This window comes from Ailuropoda melanoleuca, chromosome 16 (genome assembly GCF_002007445.2).
Source record: "Ailuropoda melanoleuca isolate Jingjing chromosome 16, ASM200744v2, whole genome shotgun sequence".
Lineage (NCBI taxonomy): Eukaryota > Metazoa > Chordata > Mammalia > Carnivora > Ursidae > Ailuropoda > Ailuropoda melanoleuca.
Genome location: NC_048233.1, coordinates 35,937,840 through 35,961,479, shown reverse-complemented (window position 1 = coordinate 35,961,479; position 23,640 = coordinate 35,937,840). Strand labels below are relative to the sequence as shown.

Below are 23,640 nucleotides of genomic sequence, written 5' to 3'. Positions count from 1 at the left end.
AAACTCTTTGCCATTCTAGAAAAGTTATTAGTGCTCTTCAATTCCTCAGAATGTAGTCTGATTACTTACACAATAACAGAGTTTTTATATTTCCAGAAACATATCGCACTGGGCTACAGGGGGGTACGTTCACACTCAAGGCAGGCTAACAATATAGTATTCCTCCAAAATAATGTTCTTCAAATATTTTGACAATATTTATAAAAAGGAAGATCTCTGCCTTTCCTCCACACTGCCCACTGCTCCAGCAATGCATCAAACAGGAACACGCTCCTTTCCCACAGCACAAAGGACTCCACAGGGGAACAAAAGAGGGACAGTTCAGCGAGTGGCTTGGGCATCTCACCCTTCCAGCTCTACCCTAGTGGCAACTCTAAGGACTTCTTCCATCCCCAAATAACAACATTATCCCTGAGAAGAGCTCCAATAAACACAATTTTCTTCATCTCGTTATATTTCTGTGATGTTTAGAGTTGTTTTAGTTCCTCTTACATAGTGCCTCTCCCTCTTCCCACAACCCTCCCCCAATAATTCAGCTCCAAAAATATACCTGGAAGTTAAACACGTCTCCTTTTGAAGAGCTGGGAACAAGTATCAAGTTATTCATTCTCACATCCCAACCAGGTTAGCTAATGCTTTTACAGAAAAGCCCAATGTATATCACAAACTTCTCAGATTCCAACTGAATTCATTAGTTCCTTTTACCATCTTAAACATTTTTTATTGTACTAACGTACGTAAAACATAAAAATTACCATTTTAACGATTTTTAAGTGTACAGTTTGGTAGCATTAATTCTGTTCACAATGTTGTGCAGTCATCACCACTACTTCCTAAACTTTTTGTTAATCACATCAGAGACTCTGCAACAGCTAGGCAGTCACTTCCCATTTCCCCCTCCCCACAGGCCATAATAACGTCTAATCTACCTTCTGTCCCTATGAATTTGCCTATTCTAGAGATATTTCATGTGGGTGGAATCATACAATATTTGCATCTCTCAGCATGATGATGTCAAAGTTCATCCCTGTTGCAGCATGTGTCAGAACTTTATTCATGTGGGTGGAATCATACAATATTTGCATCTCTCAGCATGATGTTGTCAAAGTTCATCCCTGTTGCAGCATGTGTCAGAACTTTATTCATGTGGGTGGAATCATACAATATTTGCATCTCTCAGCATGATGATGTCAAAGTTCATCCCTGTTGCAGCATGTGTCAGAACTTTATTCATGTGGGTGGAATCATACAATATTTGCATCTCTCAGCATGATGTTGTCAAAGTTCATCCCTGTTGCAGCATGTGTCAGAACTTTATTCATGTGGGTGGAATCATACAATATTTGCATCTCTCAGCATGATGATGTCAAAGTTCATCCCTGTTGCAGCATGTGTCAGAACTTTATTCATGTGGGTGGAATCATACAATATTTGCATCTCTCAGCATGATGTTGTCAAAGTTCATCCCTGTTGCAGCATGTGTCAGAACTTTATTCATGTGGGTGGAATCATACAATATTTGCATCTCTCAGCATGATGTTGTCAAAGTTCATCCCTGTTGCAGCATGTGTCAGAACTTTATTCATGTGGGTGGAATCATACAATATTTGCATCTCTCAGCATGATGATGTCAAAGTTCATCCCTGTTGCAGCATGTGTCAGAACATCATCCCTTTCTACGACTGAATATTCTACTGCGTGTGTGCGCGTGTGTGCAATAAACCACATTTATCATTCATTTATCCTTGATGGACACTTGGGTTGTGTCCACCTTTTGGCTGTTGTGAATAATACTGCAATGAGCAATGGCATACAAGTATCTGTTTGAGTCTCTGTTTTCAATTCCTGTGTATATACCTGGTAGTGGAATAGCTGAGTCATTTAGTGATTTTATGTTTAGCTTTTTGAGGAACCATCAAATTGCTTTCCACAGTGGCTGCACCATTTCACATTCCCATCAGCAAAGCATCTACTCTATGGTGGTTGCTGTGCATGCTTTTCTTGTCATATCTAAGCATCCATCGCCAAATCCAAAGTCAAAGATTTACCCCTGTGTTCTTCTAAGAGTTTTATGGCTTTAACTCTTATATTTAAATTGTTGATCCATTTTGAGTTAAGTTTTTGTATGTGATGCAAGGTTCACAGTCCAACTTCATTCTTTTTGCGTGTGGAAATCCAGTTGTCACAACATCATTTGTTAAAAAGATTCTTCTTTCTTCACTGAGTGTACTTGGCACCCTTCTCAAAAACCCATTGGCCATCAATGTAGGAATTTATGTCTGGACTCTAGCTCCATCCTATTGGTCTAGGTTTACCCATATGTTAGTACCATGCTGCTTTGATTACTACAGCAGTTTCGTAGTAAGTTTTGAAATCAGGAAATGTGAGTCCTCCGACTTTGTTCTTCTTTTTCAGAGTTGTTTTGGCTATTTAGGGCTCCTTACAATTCCACATGCATTTGAGTCAGCTTTTCCATTTCTGGAAACTTTACCATTTTAATAAATATGTTCCTAAAAGTTTAGATTTAATAGCATTAATAATAATAATATAACTGAAGACTGATTTTTTTTTTTATTTTACCAATTTGGTGTTGTTTTTAAAAGCCTGGCTAAGACAGTTTATGCTCTATAAAGGACAAGTGGTATTAATTATAGAAATATGCTGCAACAATATCTTGGAAAGCTATTACTATCACTTTACAGTTCAACTGGTCCAGGCCTCCCAGGACCCTCAAGGTCCTGAGTTTGCAGTTGGCTACAGCTCAGCTGAAACCTGGCTCTAGTCACTGACCTGTCAGTCCCCAGATTATAGTGATTATACAGTGTCCTGGGGATGGAAGAAGACACCACACTTAAATTTCTATTGTCTTTAAACTCAAAGCACATTGAGTTGTAACTCCATGCTCACCCTACCAGAGTAGGCCTGATTTCAAAATGAGTTTTTGAAGCCTATGAGGGTTGAGAACATAGAAATGCAAGAAAAAAAAAATTATAGATCCATAGTCCCTTATCCGAAATCTTTGATGCCAAAACCCTTGTGTTTCGGAATTTAAAAAGAAAATAACTTGTATGGATATAGTATATATTACTATGCACCTCAGTGGGGCCTGGGACAGCACCCCTTAATCAAACGAAGTCATGTTTTACAGCCAAAAATATGAACAGTCGCTCTAAGTGGGACAAATAAGATATATAAATAGCCTCACGCTGGCTGAGGTCAGATTTCTCCAACAAATGAATTCAGGTATTTTTTGGTTTGTTTTTGTCTTTGAGTATAGTTGACATACAGTGTTATGATCTGTCAGGTTTTACAACCAAATGAATTACCAAAAAAATTCTTTTTAGCACTTTTAAGATTTTTGAATTCTAAGTAAGGAAGTGTGAAAGTTTAACTACTAAGAATGTATTTAGCAAAAAAAAGAAAAAAAAAGAATGTATTTAGCACACACAACAGAAGATCTCAAAACCCAATTACACAGCCTGTCATATATACACAGAGCAAAAGGCTCACAAATGCCTTCAAATTGAAGACTAGGAAGGACCCCACAGATCGTCACCATCGCTCATCATCTCACATGTCGAGTGTTTATCAAGTCAATAGTTTCCCCAGTAATCAGCTACAAATAAACCCAGAAAGTGAACCCTAAATTTGCATAAAAGGAAAACCATTTAATTATCAAATTGACAGAAAATAATTACTAATACCTAATATTAACAAAGGAGCAGAGAACACATAAAGATTTTGCTGGTGTCGGGTTGCATAAGCTTCTGGTCGGCAATTTGGCAAATGTAGCAAAAATTTTAAATAAGTCATATTCTTCAATCTTGTAATTCTAGTTCTAGGAAACAATTCTTGCTTAAGTCACTGAGGACACAGCTATTGATAATTCAAAATGCAATTATTTAAAATAATTTTGTATAAGAATATTCATCACACAAAATTTTAATAATGTACTTCAATGTGAAAAAGTAGATTATAGAACTGCATATAGTATATGCCCAAAAGAAATGAGAGCAGGAACTCAAATATTTGCATACCCCTGTTCATAGCAGCATTATTCACAACAGCCAACAGGTGGGAGCAAACCAAGTACCCAACTGCAGATGAATGGACACACAAAATATACAATGCAATATTATTTAGCCTTAAAAAGCAAATTCTGACACATGCTCCAACATGGATAAATCCTAAGGACAGTAGGCTAAGTGAAATAAAGCTAGTCACAAAAGGATAACTACTACATGATTCCACTTATCTGAGTCCCTGGAGTAGTCAAATTCAGAGACAGAAAGTCCAACAGTGGTTGTCAGAGGCTGGGAGGAAGGAAAAATAGAGAATTCCTGTTTAATGGGTGTAGGGTTTCAGTTTTGTAAGATGAAGAACTTCCGCAGGTGGATGGCGGGGACATCGCACCACAATGTAAGTACTTAATGTCACTGACCCGCACATTTAAAAAGGGTTACAGCAGTAAGTTTCAGCTGATGTGCATTCTACCACAGTGGAAACGGTGTCGTTCTGCTAACGATTGTGCATGAGGCTGCACCAGGTAGCAGGCACTGGGGGTCCTTAGAGAGATGATACACATTACCCTCCTTAGCCGGACACCCCTCTAAAAGCTTGAGTCCATAACTGCTCTCTGTGGTGGCATGTGTAGAGGGCTTTCACGGTGCTAGGGCTCCTATCACCCTGCCTAGATTTTAACTCTCCCCTTTGTCATGAGCCATTTTCCCAATAAACTGAAGAGTATATAAAACTAGCAAAGAAACAAACAAACAAACAAAAAAACCAAACCCTATATATACTATACGATCTAAATTTGTATGGGGTAAAGATAAATTCAACCCAAAGATAATGGATGATGGGCTGTCAGGTGTTTTTATTTTCTTCTTAGTATGTCTACACTTTCCAATTTTCTACAATGAACATGTACAAAACATGAACATGTTAAGAAGGGTCTCAATTTTAACTACAAGCCAAGTTCTTGATTTCCACCCTCCACTATGCCTTCCCCCCCCCAAAAAAAAAGACGTGCTGTACCCTCCAAGCCTTCCCCATCTAAGTAAATGGCTCCCAAATCCACCAAATTAATCATACCAAATTACTGGAGTCATCCCTGGCTCCTTTCCCTCATCCCCCTGCATTTAACTCCTCAATAAATCCTATCAGCTGAATTTTCAAAGCCTACCCAGATTTTGATTTAAGCTACCAGTTAAATAACGGACCCAGAAAGTAACTACTTCTCACCATTTCCATAGTGCCTAGAGAATACCAGCTAACACTCAGAGTCCTTACATTCCAATGCCTGCTGTATAGCTAAGTTCTTTTTATATATGAGCCCACTTCATTCTCACAGCAGCTTTATGGGGTAAAAATAAGTATTATAGTTACTTTACATCACTGATGAAGAGGCACAGAGAAGTCAAGCATTTGGTCCAAGACCACGTAGCTAAGGAGGAGAATCAGAATCTGAACCCAGGAGCCCATGCGCTAGGCTTGTAGCCACGATATTACACTGCCCCTTGGCCTTAGCTAGCTTGCTCTCTCCCACGACTGAAGCCTCTGTTCAATATGCCTGCCTCGGAGAGGCCGTCCCTCAAATCCTAACTTTAACAGCCCGAGAGTAGAGCCACTGTTCTCTGCCACCTTGCCCTGCTGTACTTTCCTTTAGTACTTAATAGCTTCATTATTATACATTAAGTGAGTTCCATGATAGAGTCTGTTTGTAGCTGAATCCCAAGCACCTAGAACAGTACCTGGGACATGTTAGGAACTCCATAATTATCTCAATGACTTACCAAATGGGTGCACAACTTCTATAAGGCTGGCTGCTAGAGTCAAACAGACCTGAATTGAAATCCCAGACCTACCACTTCCTCACTATGTGACTTTGGGCAGTTTATTCAACCTTTCTATGCCTCAAAGTCTACACCTGAAAAATGGGAATGAGAGTACTTCCTCACGGGGTTGTTCTAAAGATGAAATGAGTTGTGGCATGTGAAATGTTTAGCATGGTACCCGCACACAGTAAACACCAGACGAATATTAGCTACAAGTATTATATAAGGAGAGGGAGAAAATGATATATTTGAACCTTCACGAAGTTCTTTTCATTTTTATGCATTCTCTACTGTATTATATAAGTATTTCTAAATCATGCTCATTAAATTTTGAATGTATGCGTATATTTTTTAAGCTACCAGTTAAATAACAGACCAAGAGGACAAAAATTCCTTCCATGTGGATTAGTTTTAATAGTTTAGGATATTATGTTAGGTGAAACAGAACTGAATGCCTATACGGTCAAGGGGTTTAAGTTCATATGTGGCCACTGCCCCTCGTGCTCACCCAAAACACGACAAGGTCAAGTGCAACCCTAGCAGCAAAAACCTCATCCTCATCCCATCCTCTTCCTGTTCACCCTTTACAGCAGCCCAGGGGACTTGGGGGAAGTGGGGCGCCCAGACCCCGCCCCAGTCATTCGCTTCTGAAGGGATGGCTGGAGCCATGGCCATCCTAACTGCTGAGGACGCAGGGAATGTGCTATGAATGGGAGGCTGTTTGAGGGAAGCTCAGATCCTGGGTGGGGAGACAGGAGTCGAGGCAAGAAGCATCCCTCAGGACAGACAAGCGCCTCTCCGGGTGGTCCCAGGGATTGAACCCAGGCCCTCTGCTCCATGGAAAAAGTAACCAAGTCTGTTGTCTCCCTCTTTCCTTACACTTTGATTCTGTAACTTGAAATCCTAGCTCGGTTGCCAGCTGGTAAGGACCTACCACTATGCACCACCCCCCCACCCCCCCACCCCCGCCACTAGATGAGGCGGGGCATGGTGATGGGGTGGGGAGGCAGGCAGACCCACACAGGAACATTCCAATCCTAATTTGGGAGCTCTTTATGTAATGCCCTGGAAGGCCATTTCTTTTAGAATCCCATCAAGGACTTCAGTCACATGATTATCCTCCAGCTGGCCAGATGCAGCTAAAGAGGTTCAAGTATTTCTACTCCAGAAAGCAGTTATTTAAGGTTTTAAAAATAAACAGATCATCTGAATATAGCTAAATCACCCTAGAGATGCAAGGTATTTAAATTTTCTCAAAAAACGCATTTAACATGCTAATTACGGAAATACTAATACAAATGACACTTAAAGCAGATTGCCTTTCCCTAGGGAGTAATAATCCTGCGGCTTGTTCCAGGATCAAATGTCTTATATTACTGGTCCTTTGTGAGTTCATCTCATGCCTGCATTTGTCCTTGTCCTCCCTTTCTGGGTACCAAATTTATATAAGAATCAGGCTTTCACACAAAAAATATCAATCATTTATGTAGCATGCAACATGAGCTAATAAGCACAACAGGTCTTAGAGATGTAAAAATGTCTAATAAGATATTTATATATGAAGGTTTTACATAAGAAAAAAAACAAAACATACAAGTGACCTTCCAGGGAGGACGGACGCTACACAGGGCTGGGAGCTGAAGGCACTCCTGAGCTGACGCGGCTGGGGGGTTAGAGGCAGTGGTCCCTAAACCAAGTTCTGAGTGACGTACAAGAGGAGATAAGAGACCATCCAAGAGGCTGCTCTGATAAGAAAATCCAGGCGGGAACTAACAGAATGATGGCGGTTGTGGGGATGAACAGAATTAGATGGAGTCCAGGGTATTAGGGCCTTCGAATCAACAGGCTCTGCGGGTGACTGGAGTGAAAGTTGGAGACGCCCTGTCTCGGAGTCCCGCCTGCCCTGGGCAACTGCGTTCACGAAGCAAGAAGGGCCTTTGAATCTCTCACTTCTCCTTGGCCAGTTTCACTAAGAAATCGTAACCTTCTAGTGTGTAGAGGAAGTGGAAAAACTAGATGCTTGGAGAGAGAAACATTATGAAGTTCCATTGCCGAATCAACTGAACTACATTTGTTCATTCATTCAAACGACGAGTATCTGCCGGGGCCTGCCACGTGCCAGCGCAGGTCAAGGCTCTGGGGCTGCGGCACAGACCGGGGACCCTGCTCCCCACCCGCTCAAGCCCCTCAGCCTAAAGCCTCCTTCCCTGCCTTGGTTCCCATTCCCACTGGACATTGAGCACTTTTCCTGTGACTTCAACCTACTCTTTCTTTGCCCCTCGTTGACATTTTTTATGCTCAAATTTCTTCCATCTTAGAAAAAAGAAAAAAAAAAAGAAAAAGCCCCTCGCCTTGAGCACGGTCGCACTATCGAAATGTCAAACGCACATGCCCTTTGACTCCACAACTCCATTCTAGGAACTTGTTCCATCGAAATTCCTGTACACATCTATATGTAAGGAACGCACAAGGAAATATGTACAGGTATGTTCAGCGTAGCACTCTGTGAGAAAGCAAAGATGTCTAAATAAAACTCACATATCCAGAGAATCCACTACGACACAATGGAAGACTATACATCATCTGCTCCATGGGATGAGGTCTCTGAACTACACAGGTAAAAACACAAGCTCTAGCAGACTCTATGGCAATAAATCCAATTTTTGTAAAGTAAATACGTATCAATGTGTATATGTGGTCGCATACGCGCAGAGGAATCTGGAAGGATATACCTCAAACTGTTGATGGTGGTCATCTACAAGAGAGTGCAATTACAGAAGTTATTCTCAGTCATATATTTAAATGTTTAAAACTTTTACAATGAGTACATCCTGCTCTGATAACCAAAATAAAACAACGAAGATAAGAGGCGATCATTAAGAAGGGAACACAACAACTTTATCAGCCTCCTCCACGGCAGCTACTACCTTACAACATAGTCCAAAGTCCTAATACTCCTGCCCTGGCTCTAGGGCGTGCGCCCAGCCTCTAGCTTCCTGCCACTCGACTGGCTAAGGTCATCCATGACTCACACGCTGCTAAACGTAACATCAGTTTTACATTTTTGCCTTATTTGACATCTCAACAAGCTTTGACACAGCCGACCATGACTTCTTCTGAAGACTCCCTTCTCTTAGAAGTTCTTCCGCCCCTCGGTGGGGTCTCCCTTCCCAGACTGGAGCTTAACTTCTGAAAATATTCAGGCCTCCACCTATAGCCTGCCCCTCTGTAATTTATCCATGGCACCTGTTAACAGCTTTTGACGAAAGGCTCCAAATGGATCGTTCTGTTTCAGGTGGTCTCTTCTGAATTCCAGATTCATACATCCAACCACTTATGAGACACCTCCACTTGGAAACCTCCCAGGCATCTCAGACTCACAGAATGTTCACAAAGGATCTATGTTTACATACACACACACACACACACTTCTTTCTCCATGATTTCTTTCAATGCAGCTGGTCAAGCCAGAAACCTGGGTATCATCCTGGACTCCCCCTCTCTTCTTCATCCTCACAGCCAAACAGTCACCATCCTTTGGTGCTGAATATATCTTGAGACTGTCTTCCTCTTTCCATCTTACAACGCCAAGCAGCCCTGATCTGGGCTAGAGCAGAAATTTCCTGACCAATCACTTGCCAGCAATGTCCACTCCCTTCCAATCCTTTCTCCCTTCAGCAGCCTAAGTGACCTCTGAAAGTGAAATTCTGACCCAGTACTCTTCCGCATTAAACCTTTTAGAGACTTCCCATTAGGAAGCTCCTTCCACATTTATGACCACAAGCATGTGTTACCTCTGTAATGGGGGAAAGTAAGAAGAATAATCCTTAAAGGAGTCTGGTTACACAGAGACTTGAGGCGTCATGAGAGCAGGGGTTAGGTCTGTGTGGTCTGATGCTGAAGCTCAGGGCCCAGCCAGGGCTCTGCGCACCGCTGACTCGAGTAAATACGGACTGGCTGGCTGAACGACTGAATGAAAGAGACGCAGGAGAACCTAGGCTGGCCACAGAGTCGAGGAAGGCATAGTTCTGTTTGCTGTGCCTTGTTTTGTAAGATGCAATACGTACTCACATCACATATATTACATATTCACACACATACCAATGGTGATGGAAAAGAGTGAGGGGTCACTGACGGAGACAGGCATAGGCAGAGGGGTTAACCTTCATCAGGGAAGCAGAGTGAAGTGTTAACCTAAGTATGCATGTGTATGACACACACACACAGTTTTCCTGAGAGAAGTTGAGGCACTGTGCCCGGAAGGTTTCTACTCCCTCTGTGATGTAAGAAGCGAGATGACCTACTAATGAGGGGAAAGGGTGTGAAATAGGGACATGAGGAAAGCAGGGAGAGTTTGAAATCCTTTCCGGGACGGATCCGAGTGTCTGCTGGCTCGGCGTGCAGGGGTCAGCTTCTGTTCTGTGGTTTTTCTCCTGAGCTCTGCAAACGCTCAAGAGTTTGAGTTTCTTTCTGGCCTCCTGTCCCTGAGGCAATAGGTCCTCAGAGTCAGTGTAAGGATCAAGTGTATCCTAATACCCTGGGGAACTCTGACAAAAGGATTCCTATGCCCCGCCCCATGGGGGTTCTGCATTAGTAACTGGGGGCGAGGGCGGCTCTGGGGGTACAACCCAGTCTGGGAAGCCCTGCCCTAAAGAACCTCACCTTGGTCTCGGGCCCACCAGGTCGCCGGCCTCACAGATGACATTTTCTCCTTAGTCACTCTACTGACCACTGCTGAGCGCGCTGGGTTGGTGATCAAACCGGCCAGTCAAAACCACAGTGACATGCTATGTCCACTCGGTCTTTCCATCGAACAAGAAACCACAACGTGGAGGACAGAGAAAATACAGATGCGGCTTTTATCTACTCACACGCAGCCCCGACAGGAAGGACACACTTCCTGGTAGGGTGCAACCGAGGATGGCCATCCCTGCCAGAGGGTAAAAAGGAAACAAACCAGACCTCTTTCTCTATTATCTTCCCCGTTTCTCTGGCTCAACACTAACACTTTATCTCCCTGTCGAGAACGTGAATCCAAGTATGCTCTGCAGCTGAAAAACTATCAGCTGAAAATAGCCCAAGGGAAAAAATTCAGAATTTTTAACCATTTAACAGTTTCTTGTTCATGAAACGTGGGTTGCAATTTTACCTGAGACCTTAAAGATACCAGAGACTGACTGACAAACCCGAGCAAAAGCTTCACTTCTGCAGTTCCTTCAGTTGGCCGCGGCAGCTGTTTCCTAATCTGGTGTTCAGTTACATGTGATTATCTCAACTGCTTAGAAAGAAAATCAATCTTCGGGTACAAAGAGATCTTAAGATCACCTACTTCAATACCGTGGACTTACAGATGAGAAAATAATGGCAAGAGAGAATGCCCAGGATTAAGTATTAAATCTGGGAAGAGGACCCGAGCTTCCTAACTCCTGGTCCAGGAAACTTTCCACCGTACTCGACCCCAACTATTCCTAAGAGAAGAACTAAAGCCAATGAAAATGGAGATTCATGATTTACAAAGAAGTCCCGTTTCACAAGTGTGATCAAGTGCCTCATAAACAACAAAGAAACACATGCCAAGTGAGGCTTTCATTTAAAGGTTGAAGTACTAGGGGGCGCCTGGGGGGTGCAGTCGGTTAAGCATCTGCCTTCGGCTCAGGTCATGATCCCAGGGTCCTGGGATCCAGCCCTGCATCGGCCTTCCCACTCAGTGGGGAGTCTGCTTCTCCCTCTCCCCGTCCCCTCCCCCTGCTCATGCGCTCATGCTCGCTCGCTCTCTCTCCCCTCCCCCCTTGCTGTCCCCCTCGAATAAATAAATAAAATCTTTAAAAAATAAACAAATAAAGACGGAGTACTGACCACCTGCACTGAGTCCTGCTCCCTCCTCAAACACCACTGGGACATAAACTAATATAAAGTGCACAGGAAAAGAGATAGTAACACAAGTTTGGTAGACGGAGGGCAAACAGACAAGTGGTGACCAGCTGAGCAGACTGGAGAAAGCTCAGTCCAAAACTAGCACTACCTAGAAGCAATGTCATTTAAATGATAAACCCTCAAGAAGCTGAGGGACTGGCAGCGCCAGGTTCCTCTGGAAGTGGGGGTGAAGTTGGGGCAGAGAACTCGCTGAAAGTCTAAGTAGAGAGACCCACAGATTCCCTCCCTCACTCCTTGAAGAAAAGAACTCCCTCCAACCCCCCAAGCCCCACCTAGGAGAAGACTGAGAATGTATTTCTTAAAAGATTCAATAAGGGATCTTTGGACTAGAGGATTCTAGGCACAGTTGAGGAGTGGGATTTCATACTGAAGAGAGATTACACAAATTACTGCTGAACGTTGAGACACCCCAACCTTGTCCGTGGCTTTCTCACTGGTCATCTTTTCTCTGGAGAATCTGGTCAGCTCCAAAAACAAACAAAAAACCTAAAAATACATCAGGATTTCCTAAACAGAACAAAAACAAACAGCCCAGCCTAGAATGAAGCTAAGCCCAATCTGTTATCAAAGAACTTCAAGTCATCTTTTTAGATAGCTAATTTAAAACAGAAGGGAATAACAAGACTTTTGGATATTAGGGAAAGCATCTAACAGAGAAACAGCAAAGCAACTTCGGGGAGAGAGAAAAATCACAGGTAGAAGGAAGAAGAAATTTAAAAAACAAAAATCAAAACTCTAGCATCTTCAGTTATCTGAGAAAAGTACATTCATGAAATAAGGGCAAGTACTATCAAAGAGAGAGAAATAAAAAATATTAACTCTTAGAAATTAAAATGATGGCAGATTGAATAGAAGGCCTGACATTCAGGAAATGCCCAAGAAAGTTGAACAAAAAGACAGAGATGGAAAACAAGAAAGATGGAAAATTTGGGGGCCAATTCAGGATAGCCGATATCCAGATAATAGAGTGTTCTCATCATCAAAGAAATGGAGGGGAAATGATTATAAAGGGAAGAAACTTTCCAGAATTGAAAGGCATTTTTTTTCCAGAATTGAGGGACATCTTTCCCCCAAACTAAGGACACTATTTTCCCTTTAAAGAAAAGTGGGGAGAGGGAGGAAGATGGGGGTTTCCATAGTGAAGAGGTTGAGTTTCCAGCATATTAAATGCAAACAGACCTACACCAAGGTACATCATCATGGAATTTCCAGAAAGAGTTTTCATACAAAGGGTTTTAAGTCCAAATGGCAGGAACTTCTGAAAAGCAACACTGGAAGGCAGAGGCTTCAAAATTCTGAGAAGAGATGATTTCTACTCAAGAATTATAGTTAGTCAAGCCATCAGTTAAAAGCCAGGGAGACAAAAGGCATTGTCAGACCTGCAAGTCTCAAAAACTTCTCTCCTCTTACACCCTTTCTCCGTAAGGAACTGGACACTGCGTGCCACCAGAAGGGAGTAGTAAACCAAGAAAGAATAAGTCATTCAGTTCCAGAGACCAGGGGCTCCAACAGAAGGGTGGCAAAAGGAGTCCTCAGGAGGGTGGTGAAGGGGAAGCTTTAGCTCTTTGGGGGCCAAGAAAGCAACCTAGGCAGACACAAGATCAGAAGGGTCGGAGAGGAATTTCCCCAAAAAGATGAATTTGGTACATTGTTGATGTGGTTGACCGAGAGGAGATTTACAGCTGAGGTTGAATATTCATAAGTACATCAAACATGAAGAGATTTTAAAAAGTCAGTATCTGCTGTGTAGTCTTGAGAGGAAAAGTAAGCAAACTATATTACAGGGCTCTTCTGTGGAAGGTATTAGTTATAATAAAGTAAACACTGCATATTGATTTTACGAAAATTACAATACAGTTACAACTGGGAGGATGGGGGTTGGGAAATTTGTGTGAGAGGGGAGAGGAGCAGGGGTGGATGAACCCGAGCTAAATACTCACTTTTTCACCAACAGATAATCCCTAAAACTAAAAAAACAGATGAGTAACAATGATTACGTTTAATGAAAGATATAGAAGTAGTTACTAAAATAATCAGCCGAAGTTGAAAATACTTGCCTCTGGGGAACATAAAATGGAAGGGGAGATGCTGCTCTTCATAACAAATCCTGTGTTACTTAATTTTCTATTTACGTAAACATTATAAAATAATTATACAACCCTCTGACAAAAACAAAAAAATTATTTTTCCCTTTTAAAAAAAAAATGGAAGTGAGGACTCGTCAAACCTCCCAGGACATGACACATATAAACATTAAGAACCCCTATTTTGGAAACCATGCTGTGCCAGGCACCATGCTCGATGCGGAAGATATAACAGATAAGTTCCCTGAAAAGGGACTTTTTCTGTGGTGTTATGTTCCATAATAAAACTAAACGCAAGGTCTAATAAGACAGGAAAAGAATGTATCTACTAGAAGCAGCATTATGTAGAGCTTGAACGACCCTGAGAAATTTCACAAGAGTGATGGGAAAGGACAGCAGATTATAGCAGAGTAAAGAGGAAATGGGTAGTGAAGAACTGTAGTACATTAGACAACATTTTAGAAATTCGACCTTAACAAGGGACCCAGAAATGGGGTGAGAGATGGAGAGGGGTACTAGGGTTTAGGAAGGTGTTTGGTTCTTTAATTTTTAATATAGGGGTACCTGAGCATTAATTCACTTATCCCTCCAGTCGTTCAAAAAACCCTTATTGAGCGCCAGAACGGTGTTCTGATGCAGCTCATGACCTACTGGGGGACAGAGGCAATAAACAAATACAGACTTAATTGCAGGTAGAGACAAATGCTTTGAAGTCAAATAAAGCACCTGAAGGGAGCCAAGAGTACCAGTGATCTTTGGGGTAGGTGAGTCAGGGAGGCCAGCCAGCTCTGAGGGGTGGCGTCTGAGGGCGAACTGAAGGAAGTGCAGGAGCACGAATCCTAGACGGAAAGGGGCTGGGAGGTGAGGGTAGCTGGAGAGGGGGAGGAGAGCAGCGTTCCAGGCAGGAGGGTGACACGTCAAGGGACAGTGAGGGGCCGGTGTGGCTGGAGCAGAGACGGGCAGAACAAGAGATGGGCACAGGGAGGTGGCAGGAGCCTTACGGTACATGATGGCTAAGAGTCGGGACTTTATATTGTTTGTAGAAAAGCCACTGCAGGTGGTATAAAAGTATAAAGCAGAAGAATTCCCATGGCTCTTGTGTGAACTCAGACCACAACCTAAGGAGTAGAGGCAGAAGGGGGCTGAGGAAGTGATTCCAAAGTCCCGGCAAGATGTGGTGGTGGTGGTGGTGGCCTGGGCTCGGACTTAGGCGTGGGGCGGGAGATGAGGAGTGCTTGGATTTGGGATAGATGCTAATGGGTCCAATAGAGGGTGTGAAAGAAAGGCAGGCATCCAGGAAGGCTTCAGGTTTGGGGGCCTGAGCAACTGGGTGGAGTTGCCGCCGAGATGAGGAACAATGGAAGAAATGTAGGTTTAGAAAACAAATGAGAAGTTGGTTTTGCACATGCCATGTTTGCGATGTCTAGCAGACAACCAAGTGAGGCGGGAAAGCAGGCAGCTGAAAAGCAAGGGAGAGATAGGGACTGGGGATATGTATATGGAAGTCATCGCCATACAGATGGTATTTAAGGCTCTGGAAATGAGTATCACCTAAGTCGTGAGCTGAGATGGGAAGCAGTCAGAGAACAAAGCCACCGGCGCTCCAAAGTTAGACGCCAGGACTCGGAAGAGAAGGATGCAGCAGGGGAGACGGAAACACAAGTGAGTTTGCAAGCAGAATCAAAACGGGGCAGGATCATAGAAAGCAAGTAAAGAAAGAATTTCAGGAAGGAGGGAGTGGTCAGCTGTGCCCAGTGCTGCTAAGATAAGCTAAAGCTCCATGATAAAGGGCCAGGGCCTCCATGACTCATGGTGAATGAGCAATGCTCTGAGATAGCTCCCTACCCATAAATGCACTCAGGGGACTTAGTAACTCTCTGGAATTGCAAGCCTCAGTTCATCTAGAACACCAACGCTCTGTTTCCATGAATGCCTCATCACACGGCCAGCCCTCCCTCCTTCAGGATTCTCCCAGGAAGTGACCCAGGAGATCCCCGCGCCTGGGAAATAAAGGCAGCTCTCATGGGTAGGCTTAAAAGAAATGGGAAAGCAGACCAGCGCTCACAGCAGAGAATCAGATATGCTTGGGCAGGACAGCACTATTCCACAGGTTTCTACACTTTTCTAACTCACAGCCTGGGCAAGAAAAATTAATGAAATCGTTCCAGCCACTGAGAGTGCAGAATATCTGATTCCTTCTGATTACTGTTTCTAACCCCCTTTTCTCTCCCTATTTGCTATGTTGTGGCACCAGACTTTTTTTCTTTTTTTAAATCAGGTTTACTGAGGTTTAACTTATATCCAGTAAAAGTTTACCCCAAGTCTGGTGCATTTTGACTAATGTATACAGTCATGTAGCTTCCTCTCGCCCCTCCATAGTCAATTTCCTTCTCTCGCTTCTGGTCCTTGGCAAGCAATGAGCCGATTTCTGTCTACAGTTCTGCCTTTCCAGAATGTCATATACATGGAATCAAATCATATGCAGCCTTTTTATATCTGGCTTCTTTCACTCAGCATAATGCTTCTGAGATTTATCCATGTTGTTGCCTGTATCAGTAATCTGTTCCTTTTTGCTACTCAGCACTCTTCCACTGTGTGGATATACTATAGTTTACCCATTTGCCCGTTGATGGACATTTGGGTTGTTTCTAGGTTTTAGTTACTATGAATAAAACTTCTATAAACTTTTGCTAGATGGTCTTCTGTGGACACAGGTTTTCATTTCTCAAGGCAATACCTAGGAATGAAATTGCTGGGTCACATAGCATCTAGTTTTCGTCGGCTAAGAAGAGCTAAACATCTACCAAGCACTTACTCTGTATCACATGGTGTTCCAAGCTCTTTATATGGCTCATGCTATTTCATTTTTAAAACAGCAAGTTCAATCAAGTTATGAATGACCCTGCCTTACTGATGAGGAAACTAAGGCACAAAGGGGTTAGGTGATGTGCCCAAGATCACACAGCTAGCAGACAACAGGGCCAGGATTCTCAAACCCAGGAATCACATCGCAAAGTGCAAATCATCCACCATTTTGCTTTGCTGCCTCCCTCAAGTCAAATGCGTGATGGCTGAGAGATGCATTACCAAATTCTACCTGATGCTGTGAGTGTTTGGACCAAAAACGGCCATCGCTGACTATTCCTTTCCCCTCTTTCAATTGTGACAATGAAGATGCTGGAAGTCTCTGGTGTCACTGCAATGACAACATGCCATTTTAAAGTCAGAACCTTATAGGACATTATGAAGACATGCTTTTAACTGTGTCACAGAACTTATAAATGTTAACTTATGAACGTCAGGTAGCAACCGTAAGGAAAGCTAAAGTCAGCCCGCTTCTACCAGGATCCATCTCCACTCTCATGCCGTAAGAGGCCATGTTGGTTCGAAAATTATAAGGCCTCTGGAATCAGACAGACCCGGATTTAAATTTTGGCTCTGCTCCCTGCTGGATTGGTGCATATACACACGTCCTTACACGTCAACACTGGTGTGAGTAAGTCCTAATATGCAGGGTGGTCATGACGATTTGATGGCACAACGTGGTTGAAACACCGACCACTGTGTCTTACATATTTAATAAACCCTCCTCTCCCACAATGTACTGCTGAGCCTCTGAAATTGGTATGAGAGAGGCTGGTTACTTGGTAAAAAATTTTATCAGTCTGTTCATTTTTCACCCAAATAGCAGCAAAGGAGACTGGACACAGGTGCTTCTTTAAAATTTCATATTTCATCTTAAAAATGAAGTCAGGCAAACTCTGCACTTATATTCCACAGTATAATCAAAATTATTTTAATATTAAAATGTTTTACATTTACCTCCAGCTAAATGACTTCACTTTCTCCTGAAATTTCCAAGACTATTTAAGGAAGATTCCCCCGACTACATGGGGGCCTCACTTACACCACCACACTGCCCTTTTCCCGATTATAAAGCAGGAAACTATGACGTCTAAGACTTCAGGGTGAGTCCACACACTCTGGTCATTCTTCTCTCCTGCCTGCAACACCTTAACATCATCTTCACATTTACCCTACAGCTCTCAGCCCAGGTTACAGTCTTGGCTCCAAAAGCTTCAAATTCTCCACACCAGGTAACAGCTACTTTCTGTGACCCCTATGTGCAGCCTCCTGGCCATGCAGCTCAAGAGATTCCGGTTGCAACCTACCTTCCGAGACAAATTTCTGGTACAGCCATATAAGAGTCAACACAAATACTGCAAACCTGGAAATATTTTTCAAATAAAAATAAGGTACTGACCAAGAATGAACATTAGGTCAACTGGGATGACAGAAAACTGGTAGTTGTTTTTTCTTTTTAATTGAATTAACTCAATCAATATGAATTGAAAAGAATTTAGCATATGAATCCAGAGAAGCCAAAGGATTTAACTCAGCTCTGCTAACAGAATGTGGCTTCTCAGAGTTACCTACGCAGTATGATAAAGGAGATAATCAAGTCCTTAAAACATACTGCCATGAAATAGCATTATTTTCTTGATACAATTTTTTGTCTTTAGGTAAACGCCACATGCTCCCCTCCACTTCCATCATACACACTTGTAAGGATGTTATTCAAAGGCGCTGGATGTTGTAAGTACCTTGAGCAACCTGGGAGGTCACTGAAATTTTGTTTTCATTTACATCAAAAGCCCCCTGAAATCTTCCCCCTCAAAACCTCTGTTCTGGAAGATAGGGCTGGAAAGTCCCAGTGCATGAGATCTTGACCCACAATACAGTGGGGCCCTAGAAAAATAAATAACTTTGCTTTCAGAAGCTATTTTTGGAAGCTAATATACAGAAACAAATGGATTATTTTTAGCAATCCATGTGGACTAATGGAAGAATAAATAATCAGGGAACTTCAACTCAACAAACGATCTGGAACCCTACAACATGCCAGCAAGTTACAGAAAGGACAAGGAGGGTAAGGGTCCTGGGCTCCCGGAGCTGACAGTGAGAGGGGAGAGGTAGGGGTGCTGTTCAAATAGAGAGGAAGGTCATCTTACCCAGCCTGGAGGGGCGAGGAGTCAGAAAAGGCCTCTTGGAGGCAGCAACATCACCTGAAGGATGAGGAAGCATCAATAAAGACAACAGACAAATGTAAGGGGTGGCCTCAGGCAGGAGGGTCAGCCCTGAGCCCCAGACCTGCTCCTGCAACAACTGGGATCCGACCTTGAGCAAGCCACTTGCCCTGAAATTTTCAGTTTTCATTTTTTCTCATCTGTGGTATGGGATGGTTAGACTATGTCATTTACCCTAAACCGTTCCTGTGCTCAGGATCCTCTGGGAGCCTTCTAAAAATACTAGCTCCCTCCTCCAGAAATGTGGTTTCAAGTGGTGGGACACCTGTGCTTCTTTCAACAGCTCTCCAGGTGATGCTAATCTGCAGCCAGGGCGGGGACTGCTGGATGAGAAGTCTCTCAGGTCTGTGGTTCTCAACCCCTAGTGCTCAGTAACACCCCCTGGGGAGCTTTTAAAAATCCCAAGGCAGGCTGCATTCACAACAATTAAACCAGAATCTCTGAGGATGGAACCCGGGTGTCCCCATCTTTCAAAGTTCCCAGGCTGATTCCAAGGTGTGGCCAAGGTTGAGAACTACTGTTCTAGGCCCTCTTAATACTTCCATTTCCTATTACAGCCACTGAAGGGTGGCAAGGAGGAGGGCCGAGCAGCTTTTAAGTTTCTCCCTCTCTTTTGTGTCCAATTAAAAGAACTGCATGTCAAGCCAGGGATGGATTTTAAATGGGGTTGTAGCACACAGTAGGGGTGATTCTGGACACGTGCATAATTCATGCCGATGCATGACAGGTAGGAAAACGCCTATTCCAAAATGCTCTCTGTTCCAAATTTAAAATTCAATGGAATACATATAAAATGACTCCATGGTGTGTTCTCTGCAATACTTAGTTAGGATTTGATTTGCATGGCTGCCTATAATATGAACATTACATTCCCTACCCCCAAGGTTACTTAAATCCACTTATTACGGCAATGGTGAGCTAAACAAACAGTAATTAGAAACACTCCAGACTACCTTTTAAATCTGTTGCTAAATTATATTTTTCCTGCACCAAAGCCCATACACACAGCATGTCCACAAGCATCACAAAACCAAAACCTCAGAAATATTGACATTAATAAGAGCATCAGTTCCTCTGGGTCTTCACGTTGGGTTCTGCGGGGAAGTAAGGCCTGCTTTGGAAAAGGGCCGTTCATTACTGTTCTTTCTCACATCTGGGTAAATAAAGCACTGCCCACATGTGGTTAGAAATCCCAGGAGAAAATGAATTCTCCGTGGGTCTGAAAATGAAGAACACCTCTGATAGACTGCCTCATTTCCTGAAATGAGTCAGAAATGAAAGTAATTCTTCAGCAAAGAACATCTGCACCGCGGCACAGCTTATAAAATAAAGCCAGATGATACCTGTGGCTAGGAGGCCGGGCCTGAGGAAGGAGGGAGGGCCTGGAGAACGGGACACCGCACTTCATCTCAGAGCTGCTGCTGCCAGCTCAGAGGGTCTGCAAATCCAACGCGCGCCGAGTCCCCTGGTCTCAGCTGTAAATCTTGATTAGCAGTAAGACTGCTTACATTCCATCAGGAAACTGGCCCCTCTCCAGGGTGGAAGCAGCCAGAGAGGATTCATGCGCCCTTGTGGCTACAGAAACAGCAATTCTTACAAGAAAAGCTGTTTTACTTAACTAAAAATAGTCTCTGCCTGTTAATGATTCAGATAGACCTTTCTTCCTGAGGAGAAAGGACAGCTGCGCGATGTGACCTAACGTTGCCACGAGGAGCTCCTCCCTCCACAGTACGGGGGAAGGAGGTCCTGGCATATGGTCAGGGGCTGGAGGGTAAGGAAGACCGAAACACCTTTCACAGGAACTAGCGAGGACCAGTCAACGGGAAGGTGAAAACCAAAGGCTGTCTTCACCAAAATCGAAGGCCAGTTGTTTTTATTAGGTGGCTCGTTACTGTTCCTTCCATAATGCGTGTTTAAAAGGAATCCCACTCTACTGTTGGTAACGGAGATGGAGAGGGTACCTGGAAACAACCTAAATGTCCATGAATAGGTCACCAGCTACATCTAGAACGTACACAACAGAATACGATGTAGTCATTTAAAAGGCCAATACAGACGGTGTGCAGATACGGAGATCTGTATTTTGTATGATACATCAAGACCGGAAAATAATGTACCTGGACTCTGCATAGCGAACATTTGTGTTAACGTATTTAAAGACGTTGCCTGAGTGTGGAAGGAAGGGACTAGGAGAGTGTTAATTTTCCTTTTATAGCCTTGAATACAGTTTGAATTATCTTTTCATGTACTTACCCTCCCTCTTTAACAATAGGCATTAACTAGGTGGAAGGCTATTTTTGGTTTCTTCTTTATACTAGTCTCTCTATATAAAACAAATGAAGGTTATTTTAAATAGATGCTATGTGCTCAATTATGTCTCCTCAAAATTCACATGTTGAAGCCTTAACTCCCAGGATACAGAATGTGACCCTATGAACCTTAATGAGTGATGAGGTTAAAATGCAGCAGTTAGACTGGGCCCTAATCCAATCTGACGGGTGTCCTTCTGAGAGGAAAAATGGGCAAAGACCCCCCCCGCCCCCCCGCCCGCCTCGCGCGCAGAGGGGTGTGCGCGCAGAGGGGTGCACACACATGAAGAGCCACGTGAGGACACAATAAGAAAGTGGCAGCTGCAAGCCCAGGAGAGAAACCTCTGAAGAAATCAAATGTACAGCATCTCAACCTTGGACTTCAGCCTCCAGAACCATGAGAACATAAATTTCTGTTGTTTGGCCACCCAGCCTATTTATCTATAAATAAACAGATGGATGCAGTTCTACTAACACCACGGGGGGGAGGCACCCGTAAAAGTATTTGCTGGGTTAAAAAACCCACCGCGTCTGCTATGATGCATCATTTGGTGGGCAAAGGAACTGGGGCTCACTGGGCTTCTGACTACATCAGAGTCACCCCCTTCAGTGACATTGGCCAGGAGTAGAATGGGCTTCCTACCTCCTTAGTCAAGACTCAGTCTGCTCATGCCACTTACCTTTTATGGTATTTTTAACAAGTCCCATAACTTGAAGGACTAGCGACCAAGATATTTTATTAGTGTCTTTTAAAAGGCCTGGCTGATGTTCAAAAGGCTTTCTTCCTGTGCTGATAACTAATGAAGAGGAAGGTGTCACAGTAAAATTATTAATTAAAAAAAAAAAAAAAACTTGGTGTCAGGGCTTTAAAGAAATCCAGAAAAACAATCCAAAAAAACGCCATGCCATATTTGTGGGCCAACCTAATTTTTTATATTTTAAAACATGTGGTCTCAGACCACATTGCAATATATTAAAAGTATGGTTGTCCAACACTAAATTTTTTTAAAGATTTATTTATTTTGGGGGGGGAGGGGCAGAAGGAGAGGGAGAATCTCTAGCAGAATCCCCACGGATCACGGCGCCTTGATCCCATGACCCTGAGATCATGACCTGAGCCAAAACCAAGAGTCAGATGCTCAACCAACTGAGCCCCCCAGGTGCCCCAGCCAATGCTAAAATCTCTTTATGACATTTTATATATTTTTACAAATTAATTAATCTTTCCTTTAGAGTTTAGAAATCAAAGATATATTAAAGTCACAGACTTTAACTATACAGTCTATAACCTAGAAGTGGGTCAAGACCCAAGAACATGAAAATACAATTAAAACTTGAAGATAAATATTTGGTGGAGTCATTAAGGCTGCATTCAGAAGAAGGTGGAATCAACCCTGAATGGTTAGGAGAACTTTCACCAAGGGCAAAAGCTCTAAACCAATCCGAAATTAGACACATGAAAGTTTAGGAGGAGTGATTTATGTCCACATCTATCTTGCTACTAAAGTTTTAAAGGCAAGAGCTGTAGCTAAGATCCTAACAGAGTGCCAGGCAAATAACAGGCATTTGCCAGGGCTGAGGCAGGAGAAAGAGGTGGGAAAGTACACAGATATTCACCCTCATGTAGGCTTATAGTGCACGTTCTTGTAAGGAGGCGTGGGGTAGAAGGTTGAAGAAGTCAGGATCAACCCACAGATGTGAAGTTTGGGCTTTCACCCTATGCAGTAATGGACTCTTAGAAGGAGTTTCTGAAGGAGAATGGTATAAAGAACACAGATGGGACCACCAGTGACGTGCGGAATGGAAAGAGGTGGTAGGGAAATGACAAGAATCAATCAAGCGGTGTCGGGGTTAATCAGGTGATCTGTTGGGGAGTTTTAGCTTTCCAATGTGTAAAATGGGCATCATACTGCCTATCTTCATAGGACTGTTATGAATGCTAAATGGGACGTAACACATTAACAGTAAGCGCTTAAGAAAACAAAATTGCCATTATCATAATTATTTTTCCACCCTGAATGATACAGAAGAAAATGAGAGAACAAGGATGGGGTGTAGAGCCAGGGTATGTCACCTTAGGCTCTCCTCAAGTGCCTTAAACAGAGAGTTTTGGCTATCGTTTTTTTGGGAAGTGGAGTATGCTATATTTATTCCCTAGTTCTCCAGAATTTAAAACATCGATCCAGTAGACCTAAGAGGAACAGATGTCTGAAACAGTCTTTAAAATCAAGACAGTCCAAAATCAATTTTTAAGTTGTTTTTGTATAAAAATAACTACCAGGCTAATGCCAATCAGCTTTAAAACCCTAAATTAATGGACTCAGCTATAAATCCAGGAAAACCATTTTCATAATGAAAATGCCAATGCCTTTTTAATTAAGGATGGAAT

General features: G+C 42.9%; 1 protein-coding gene across 3 annotated transcripts in view; it reads right to left on the bottom strand.

Moving 5' to 3' along the window:
• Positions 1-23,640, bottom strand: part of ANO6 (anoctamin 6) — a 180,431-nt gene that overhangs the window by 119,351 nt on the left and 37,440 nt on the right. Inside the window, exon 2 of one of the 3 annotated variants that reach the window (XM_019809093.2) lies at positions 18,868-18,921. The exons of 1 other annotated variant lie outside the window; for it this stretch is intronic. In XM_019809093.2, the coding sequence (XP_019664652.1) occupies positions 18,868-18,921 (54 nt within the window). Of the gene's footprint in view, positions 1-10,499; positions 10,558-18,867; positions 18,922-23,640 lie in introns of those variants that run through there. One more of the 3 variants, XM_019809094.2, reaches the window with a different exon arrangement.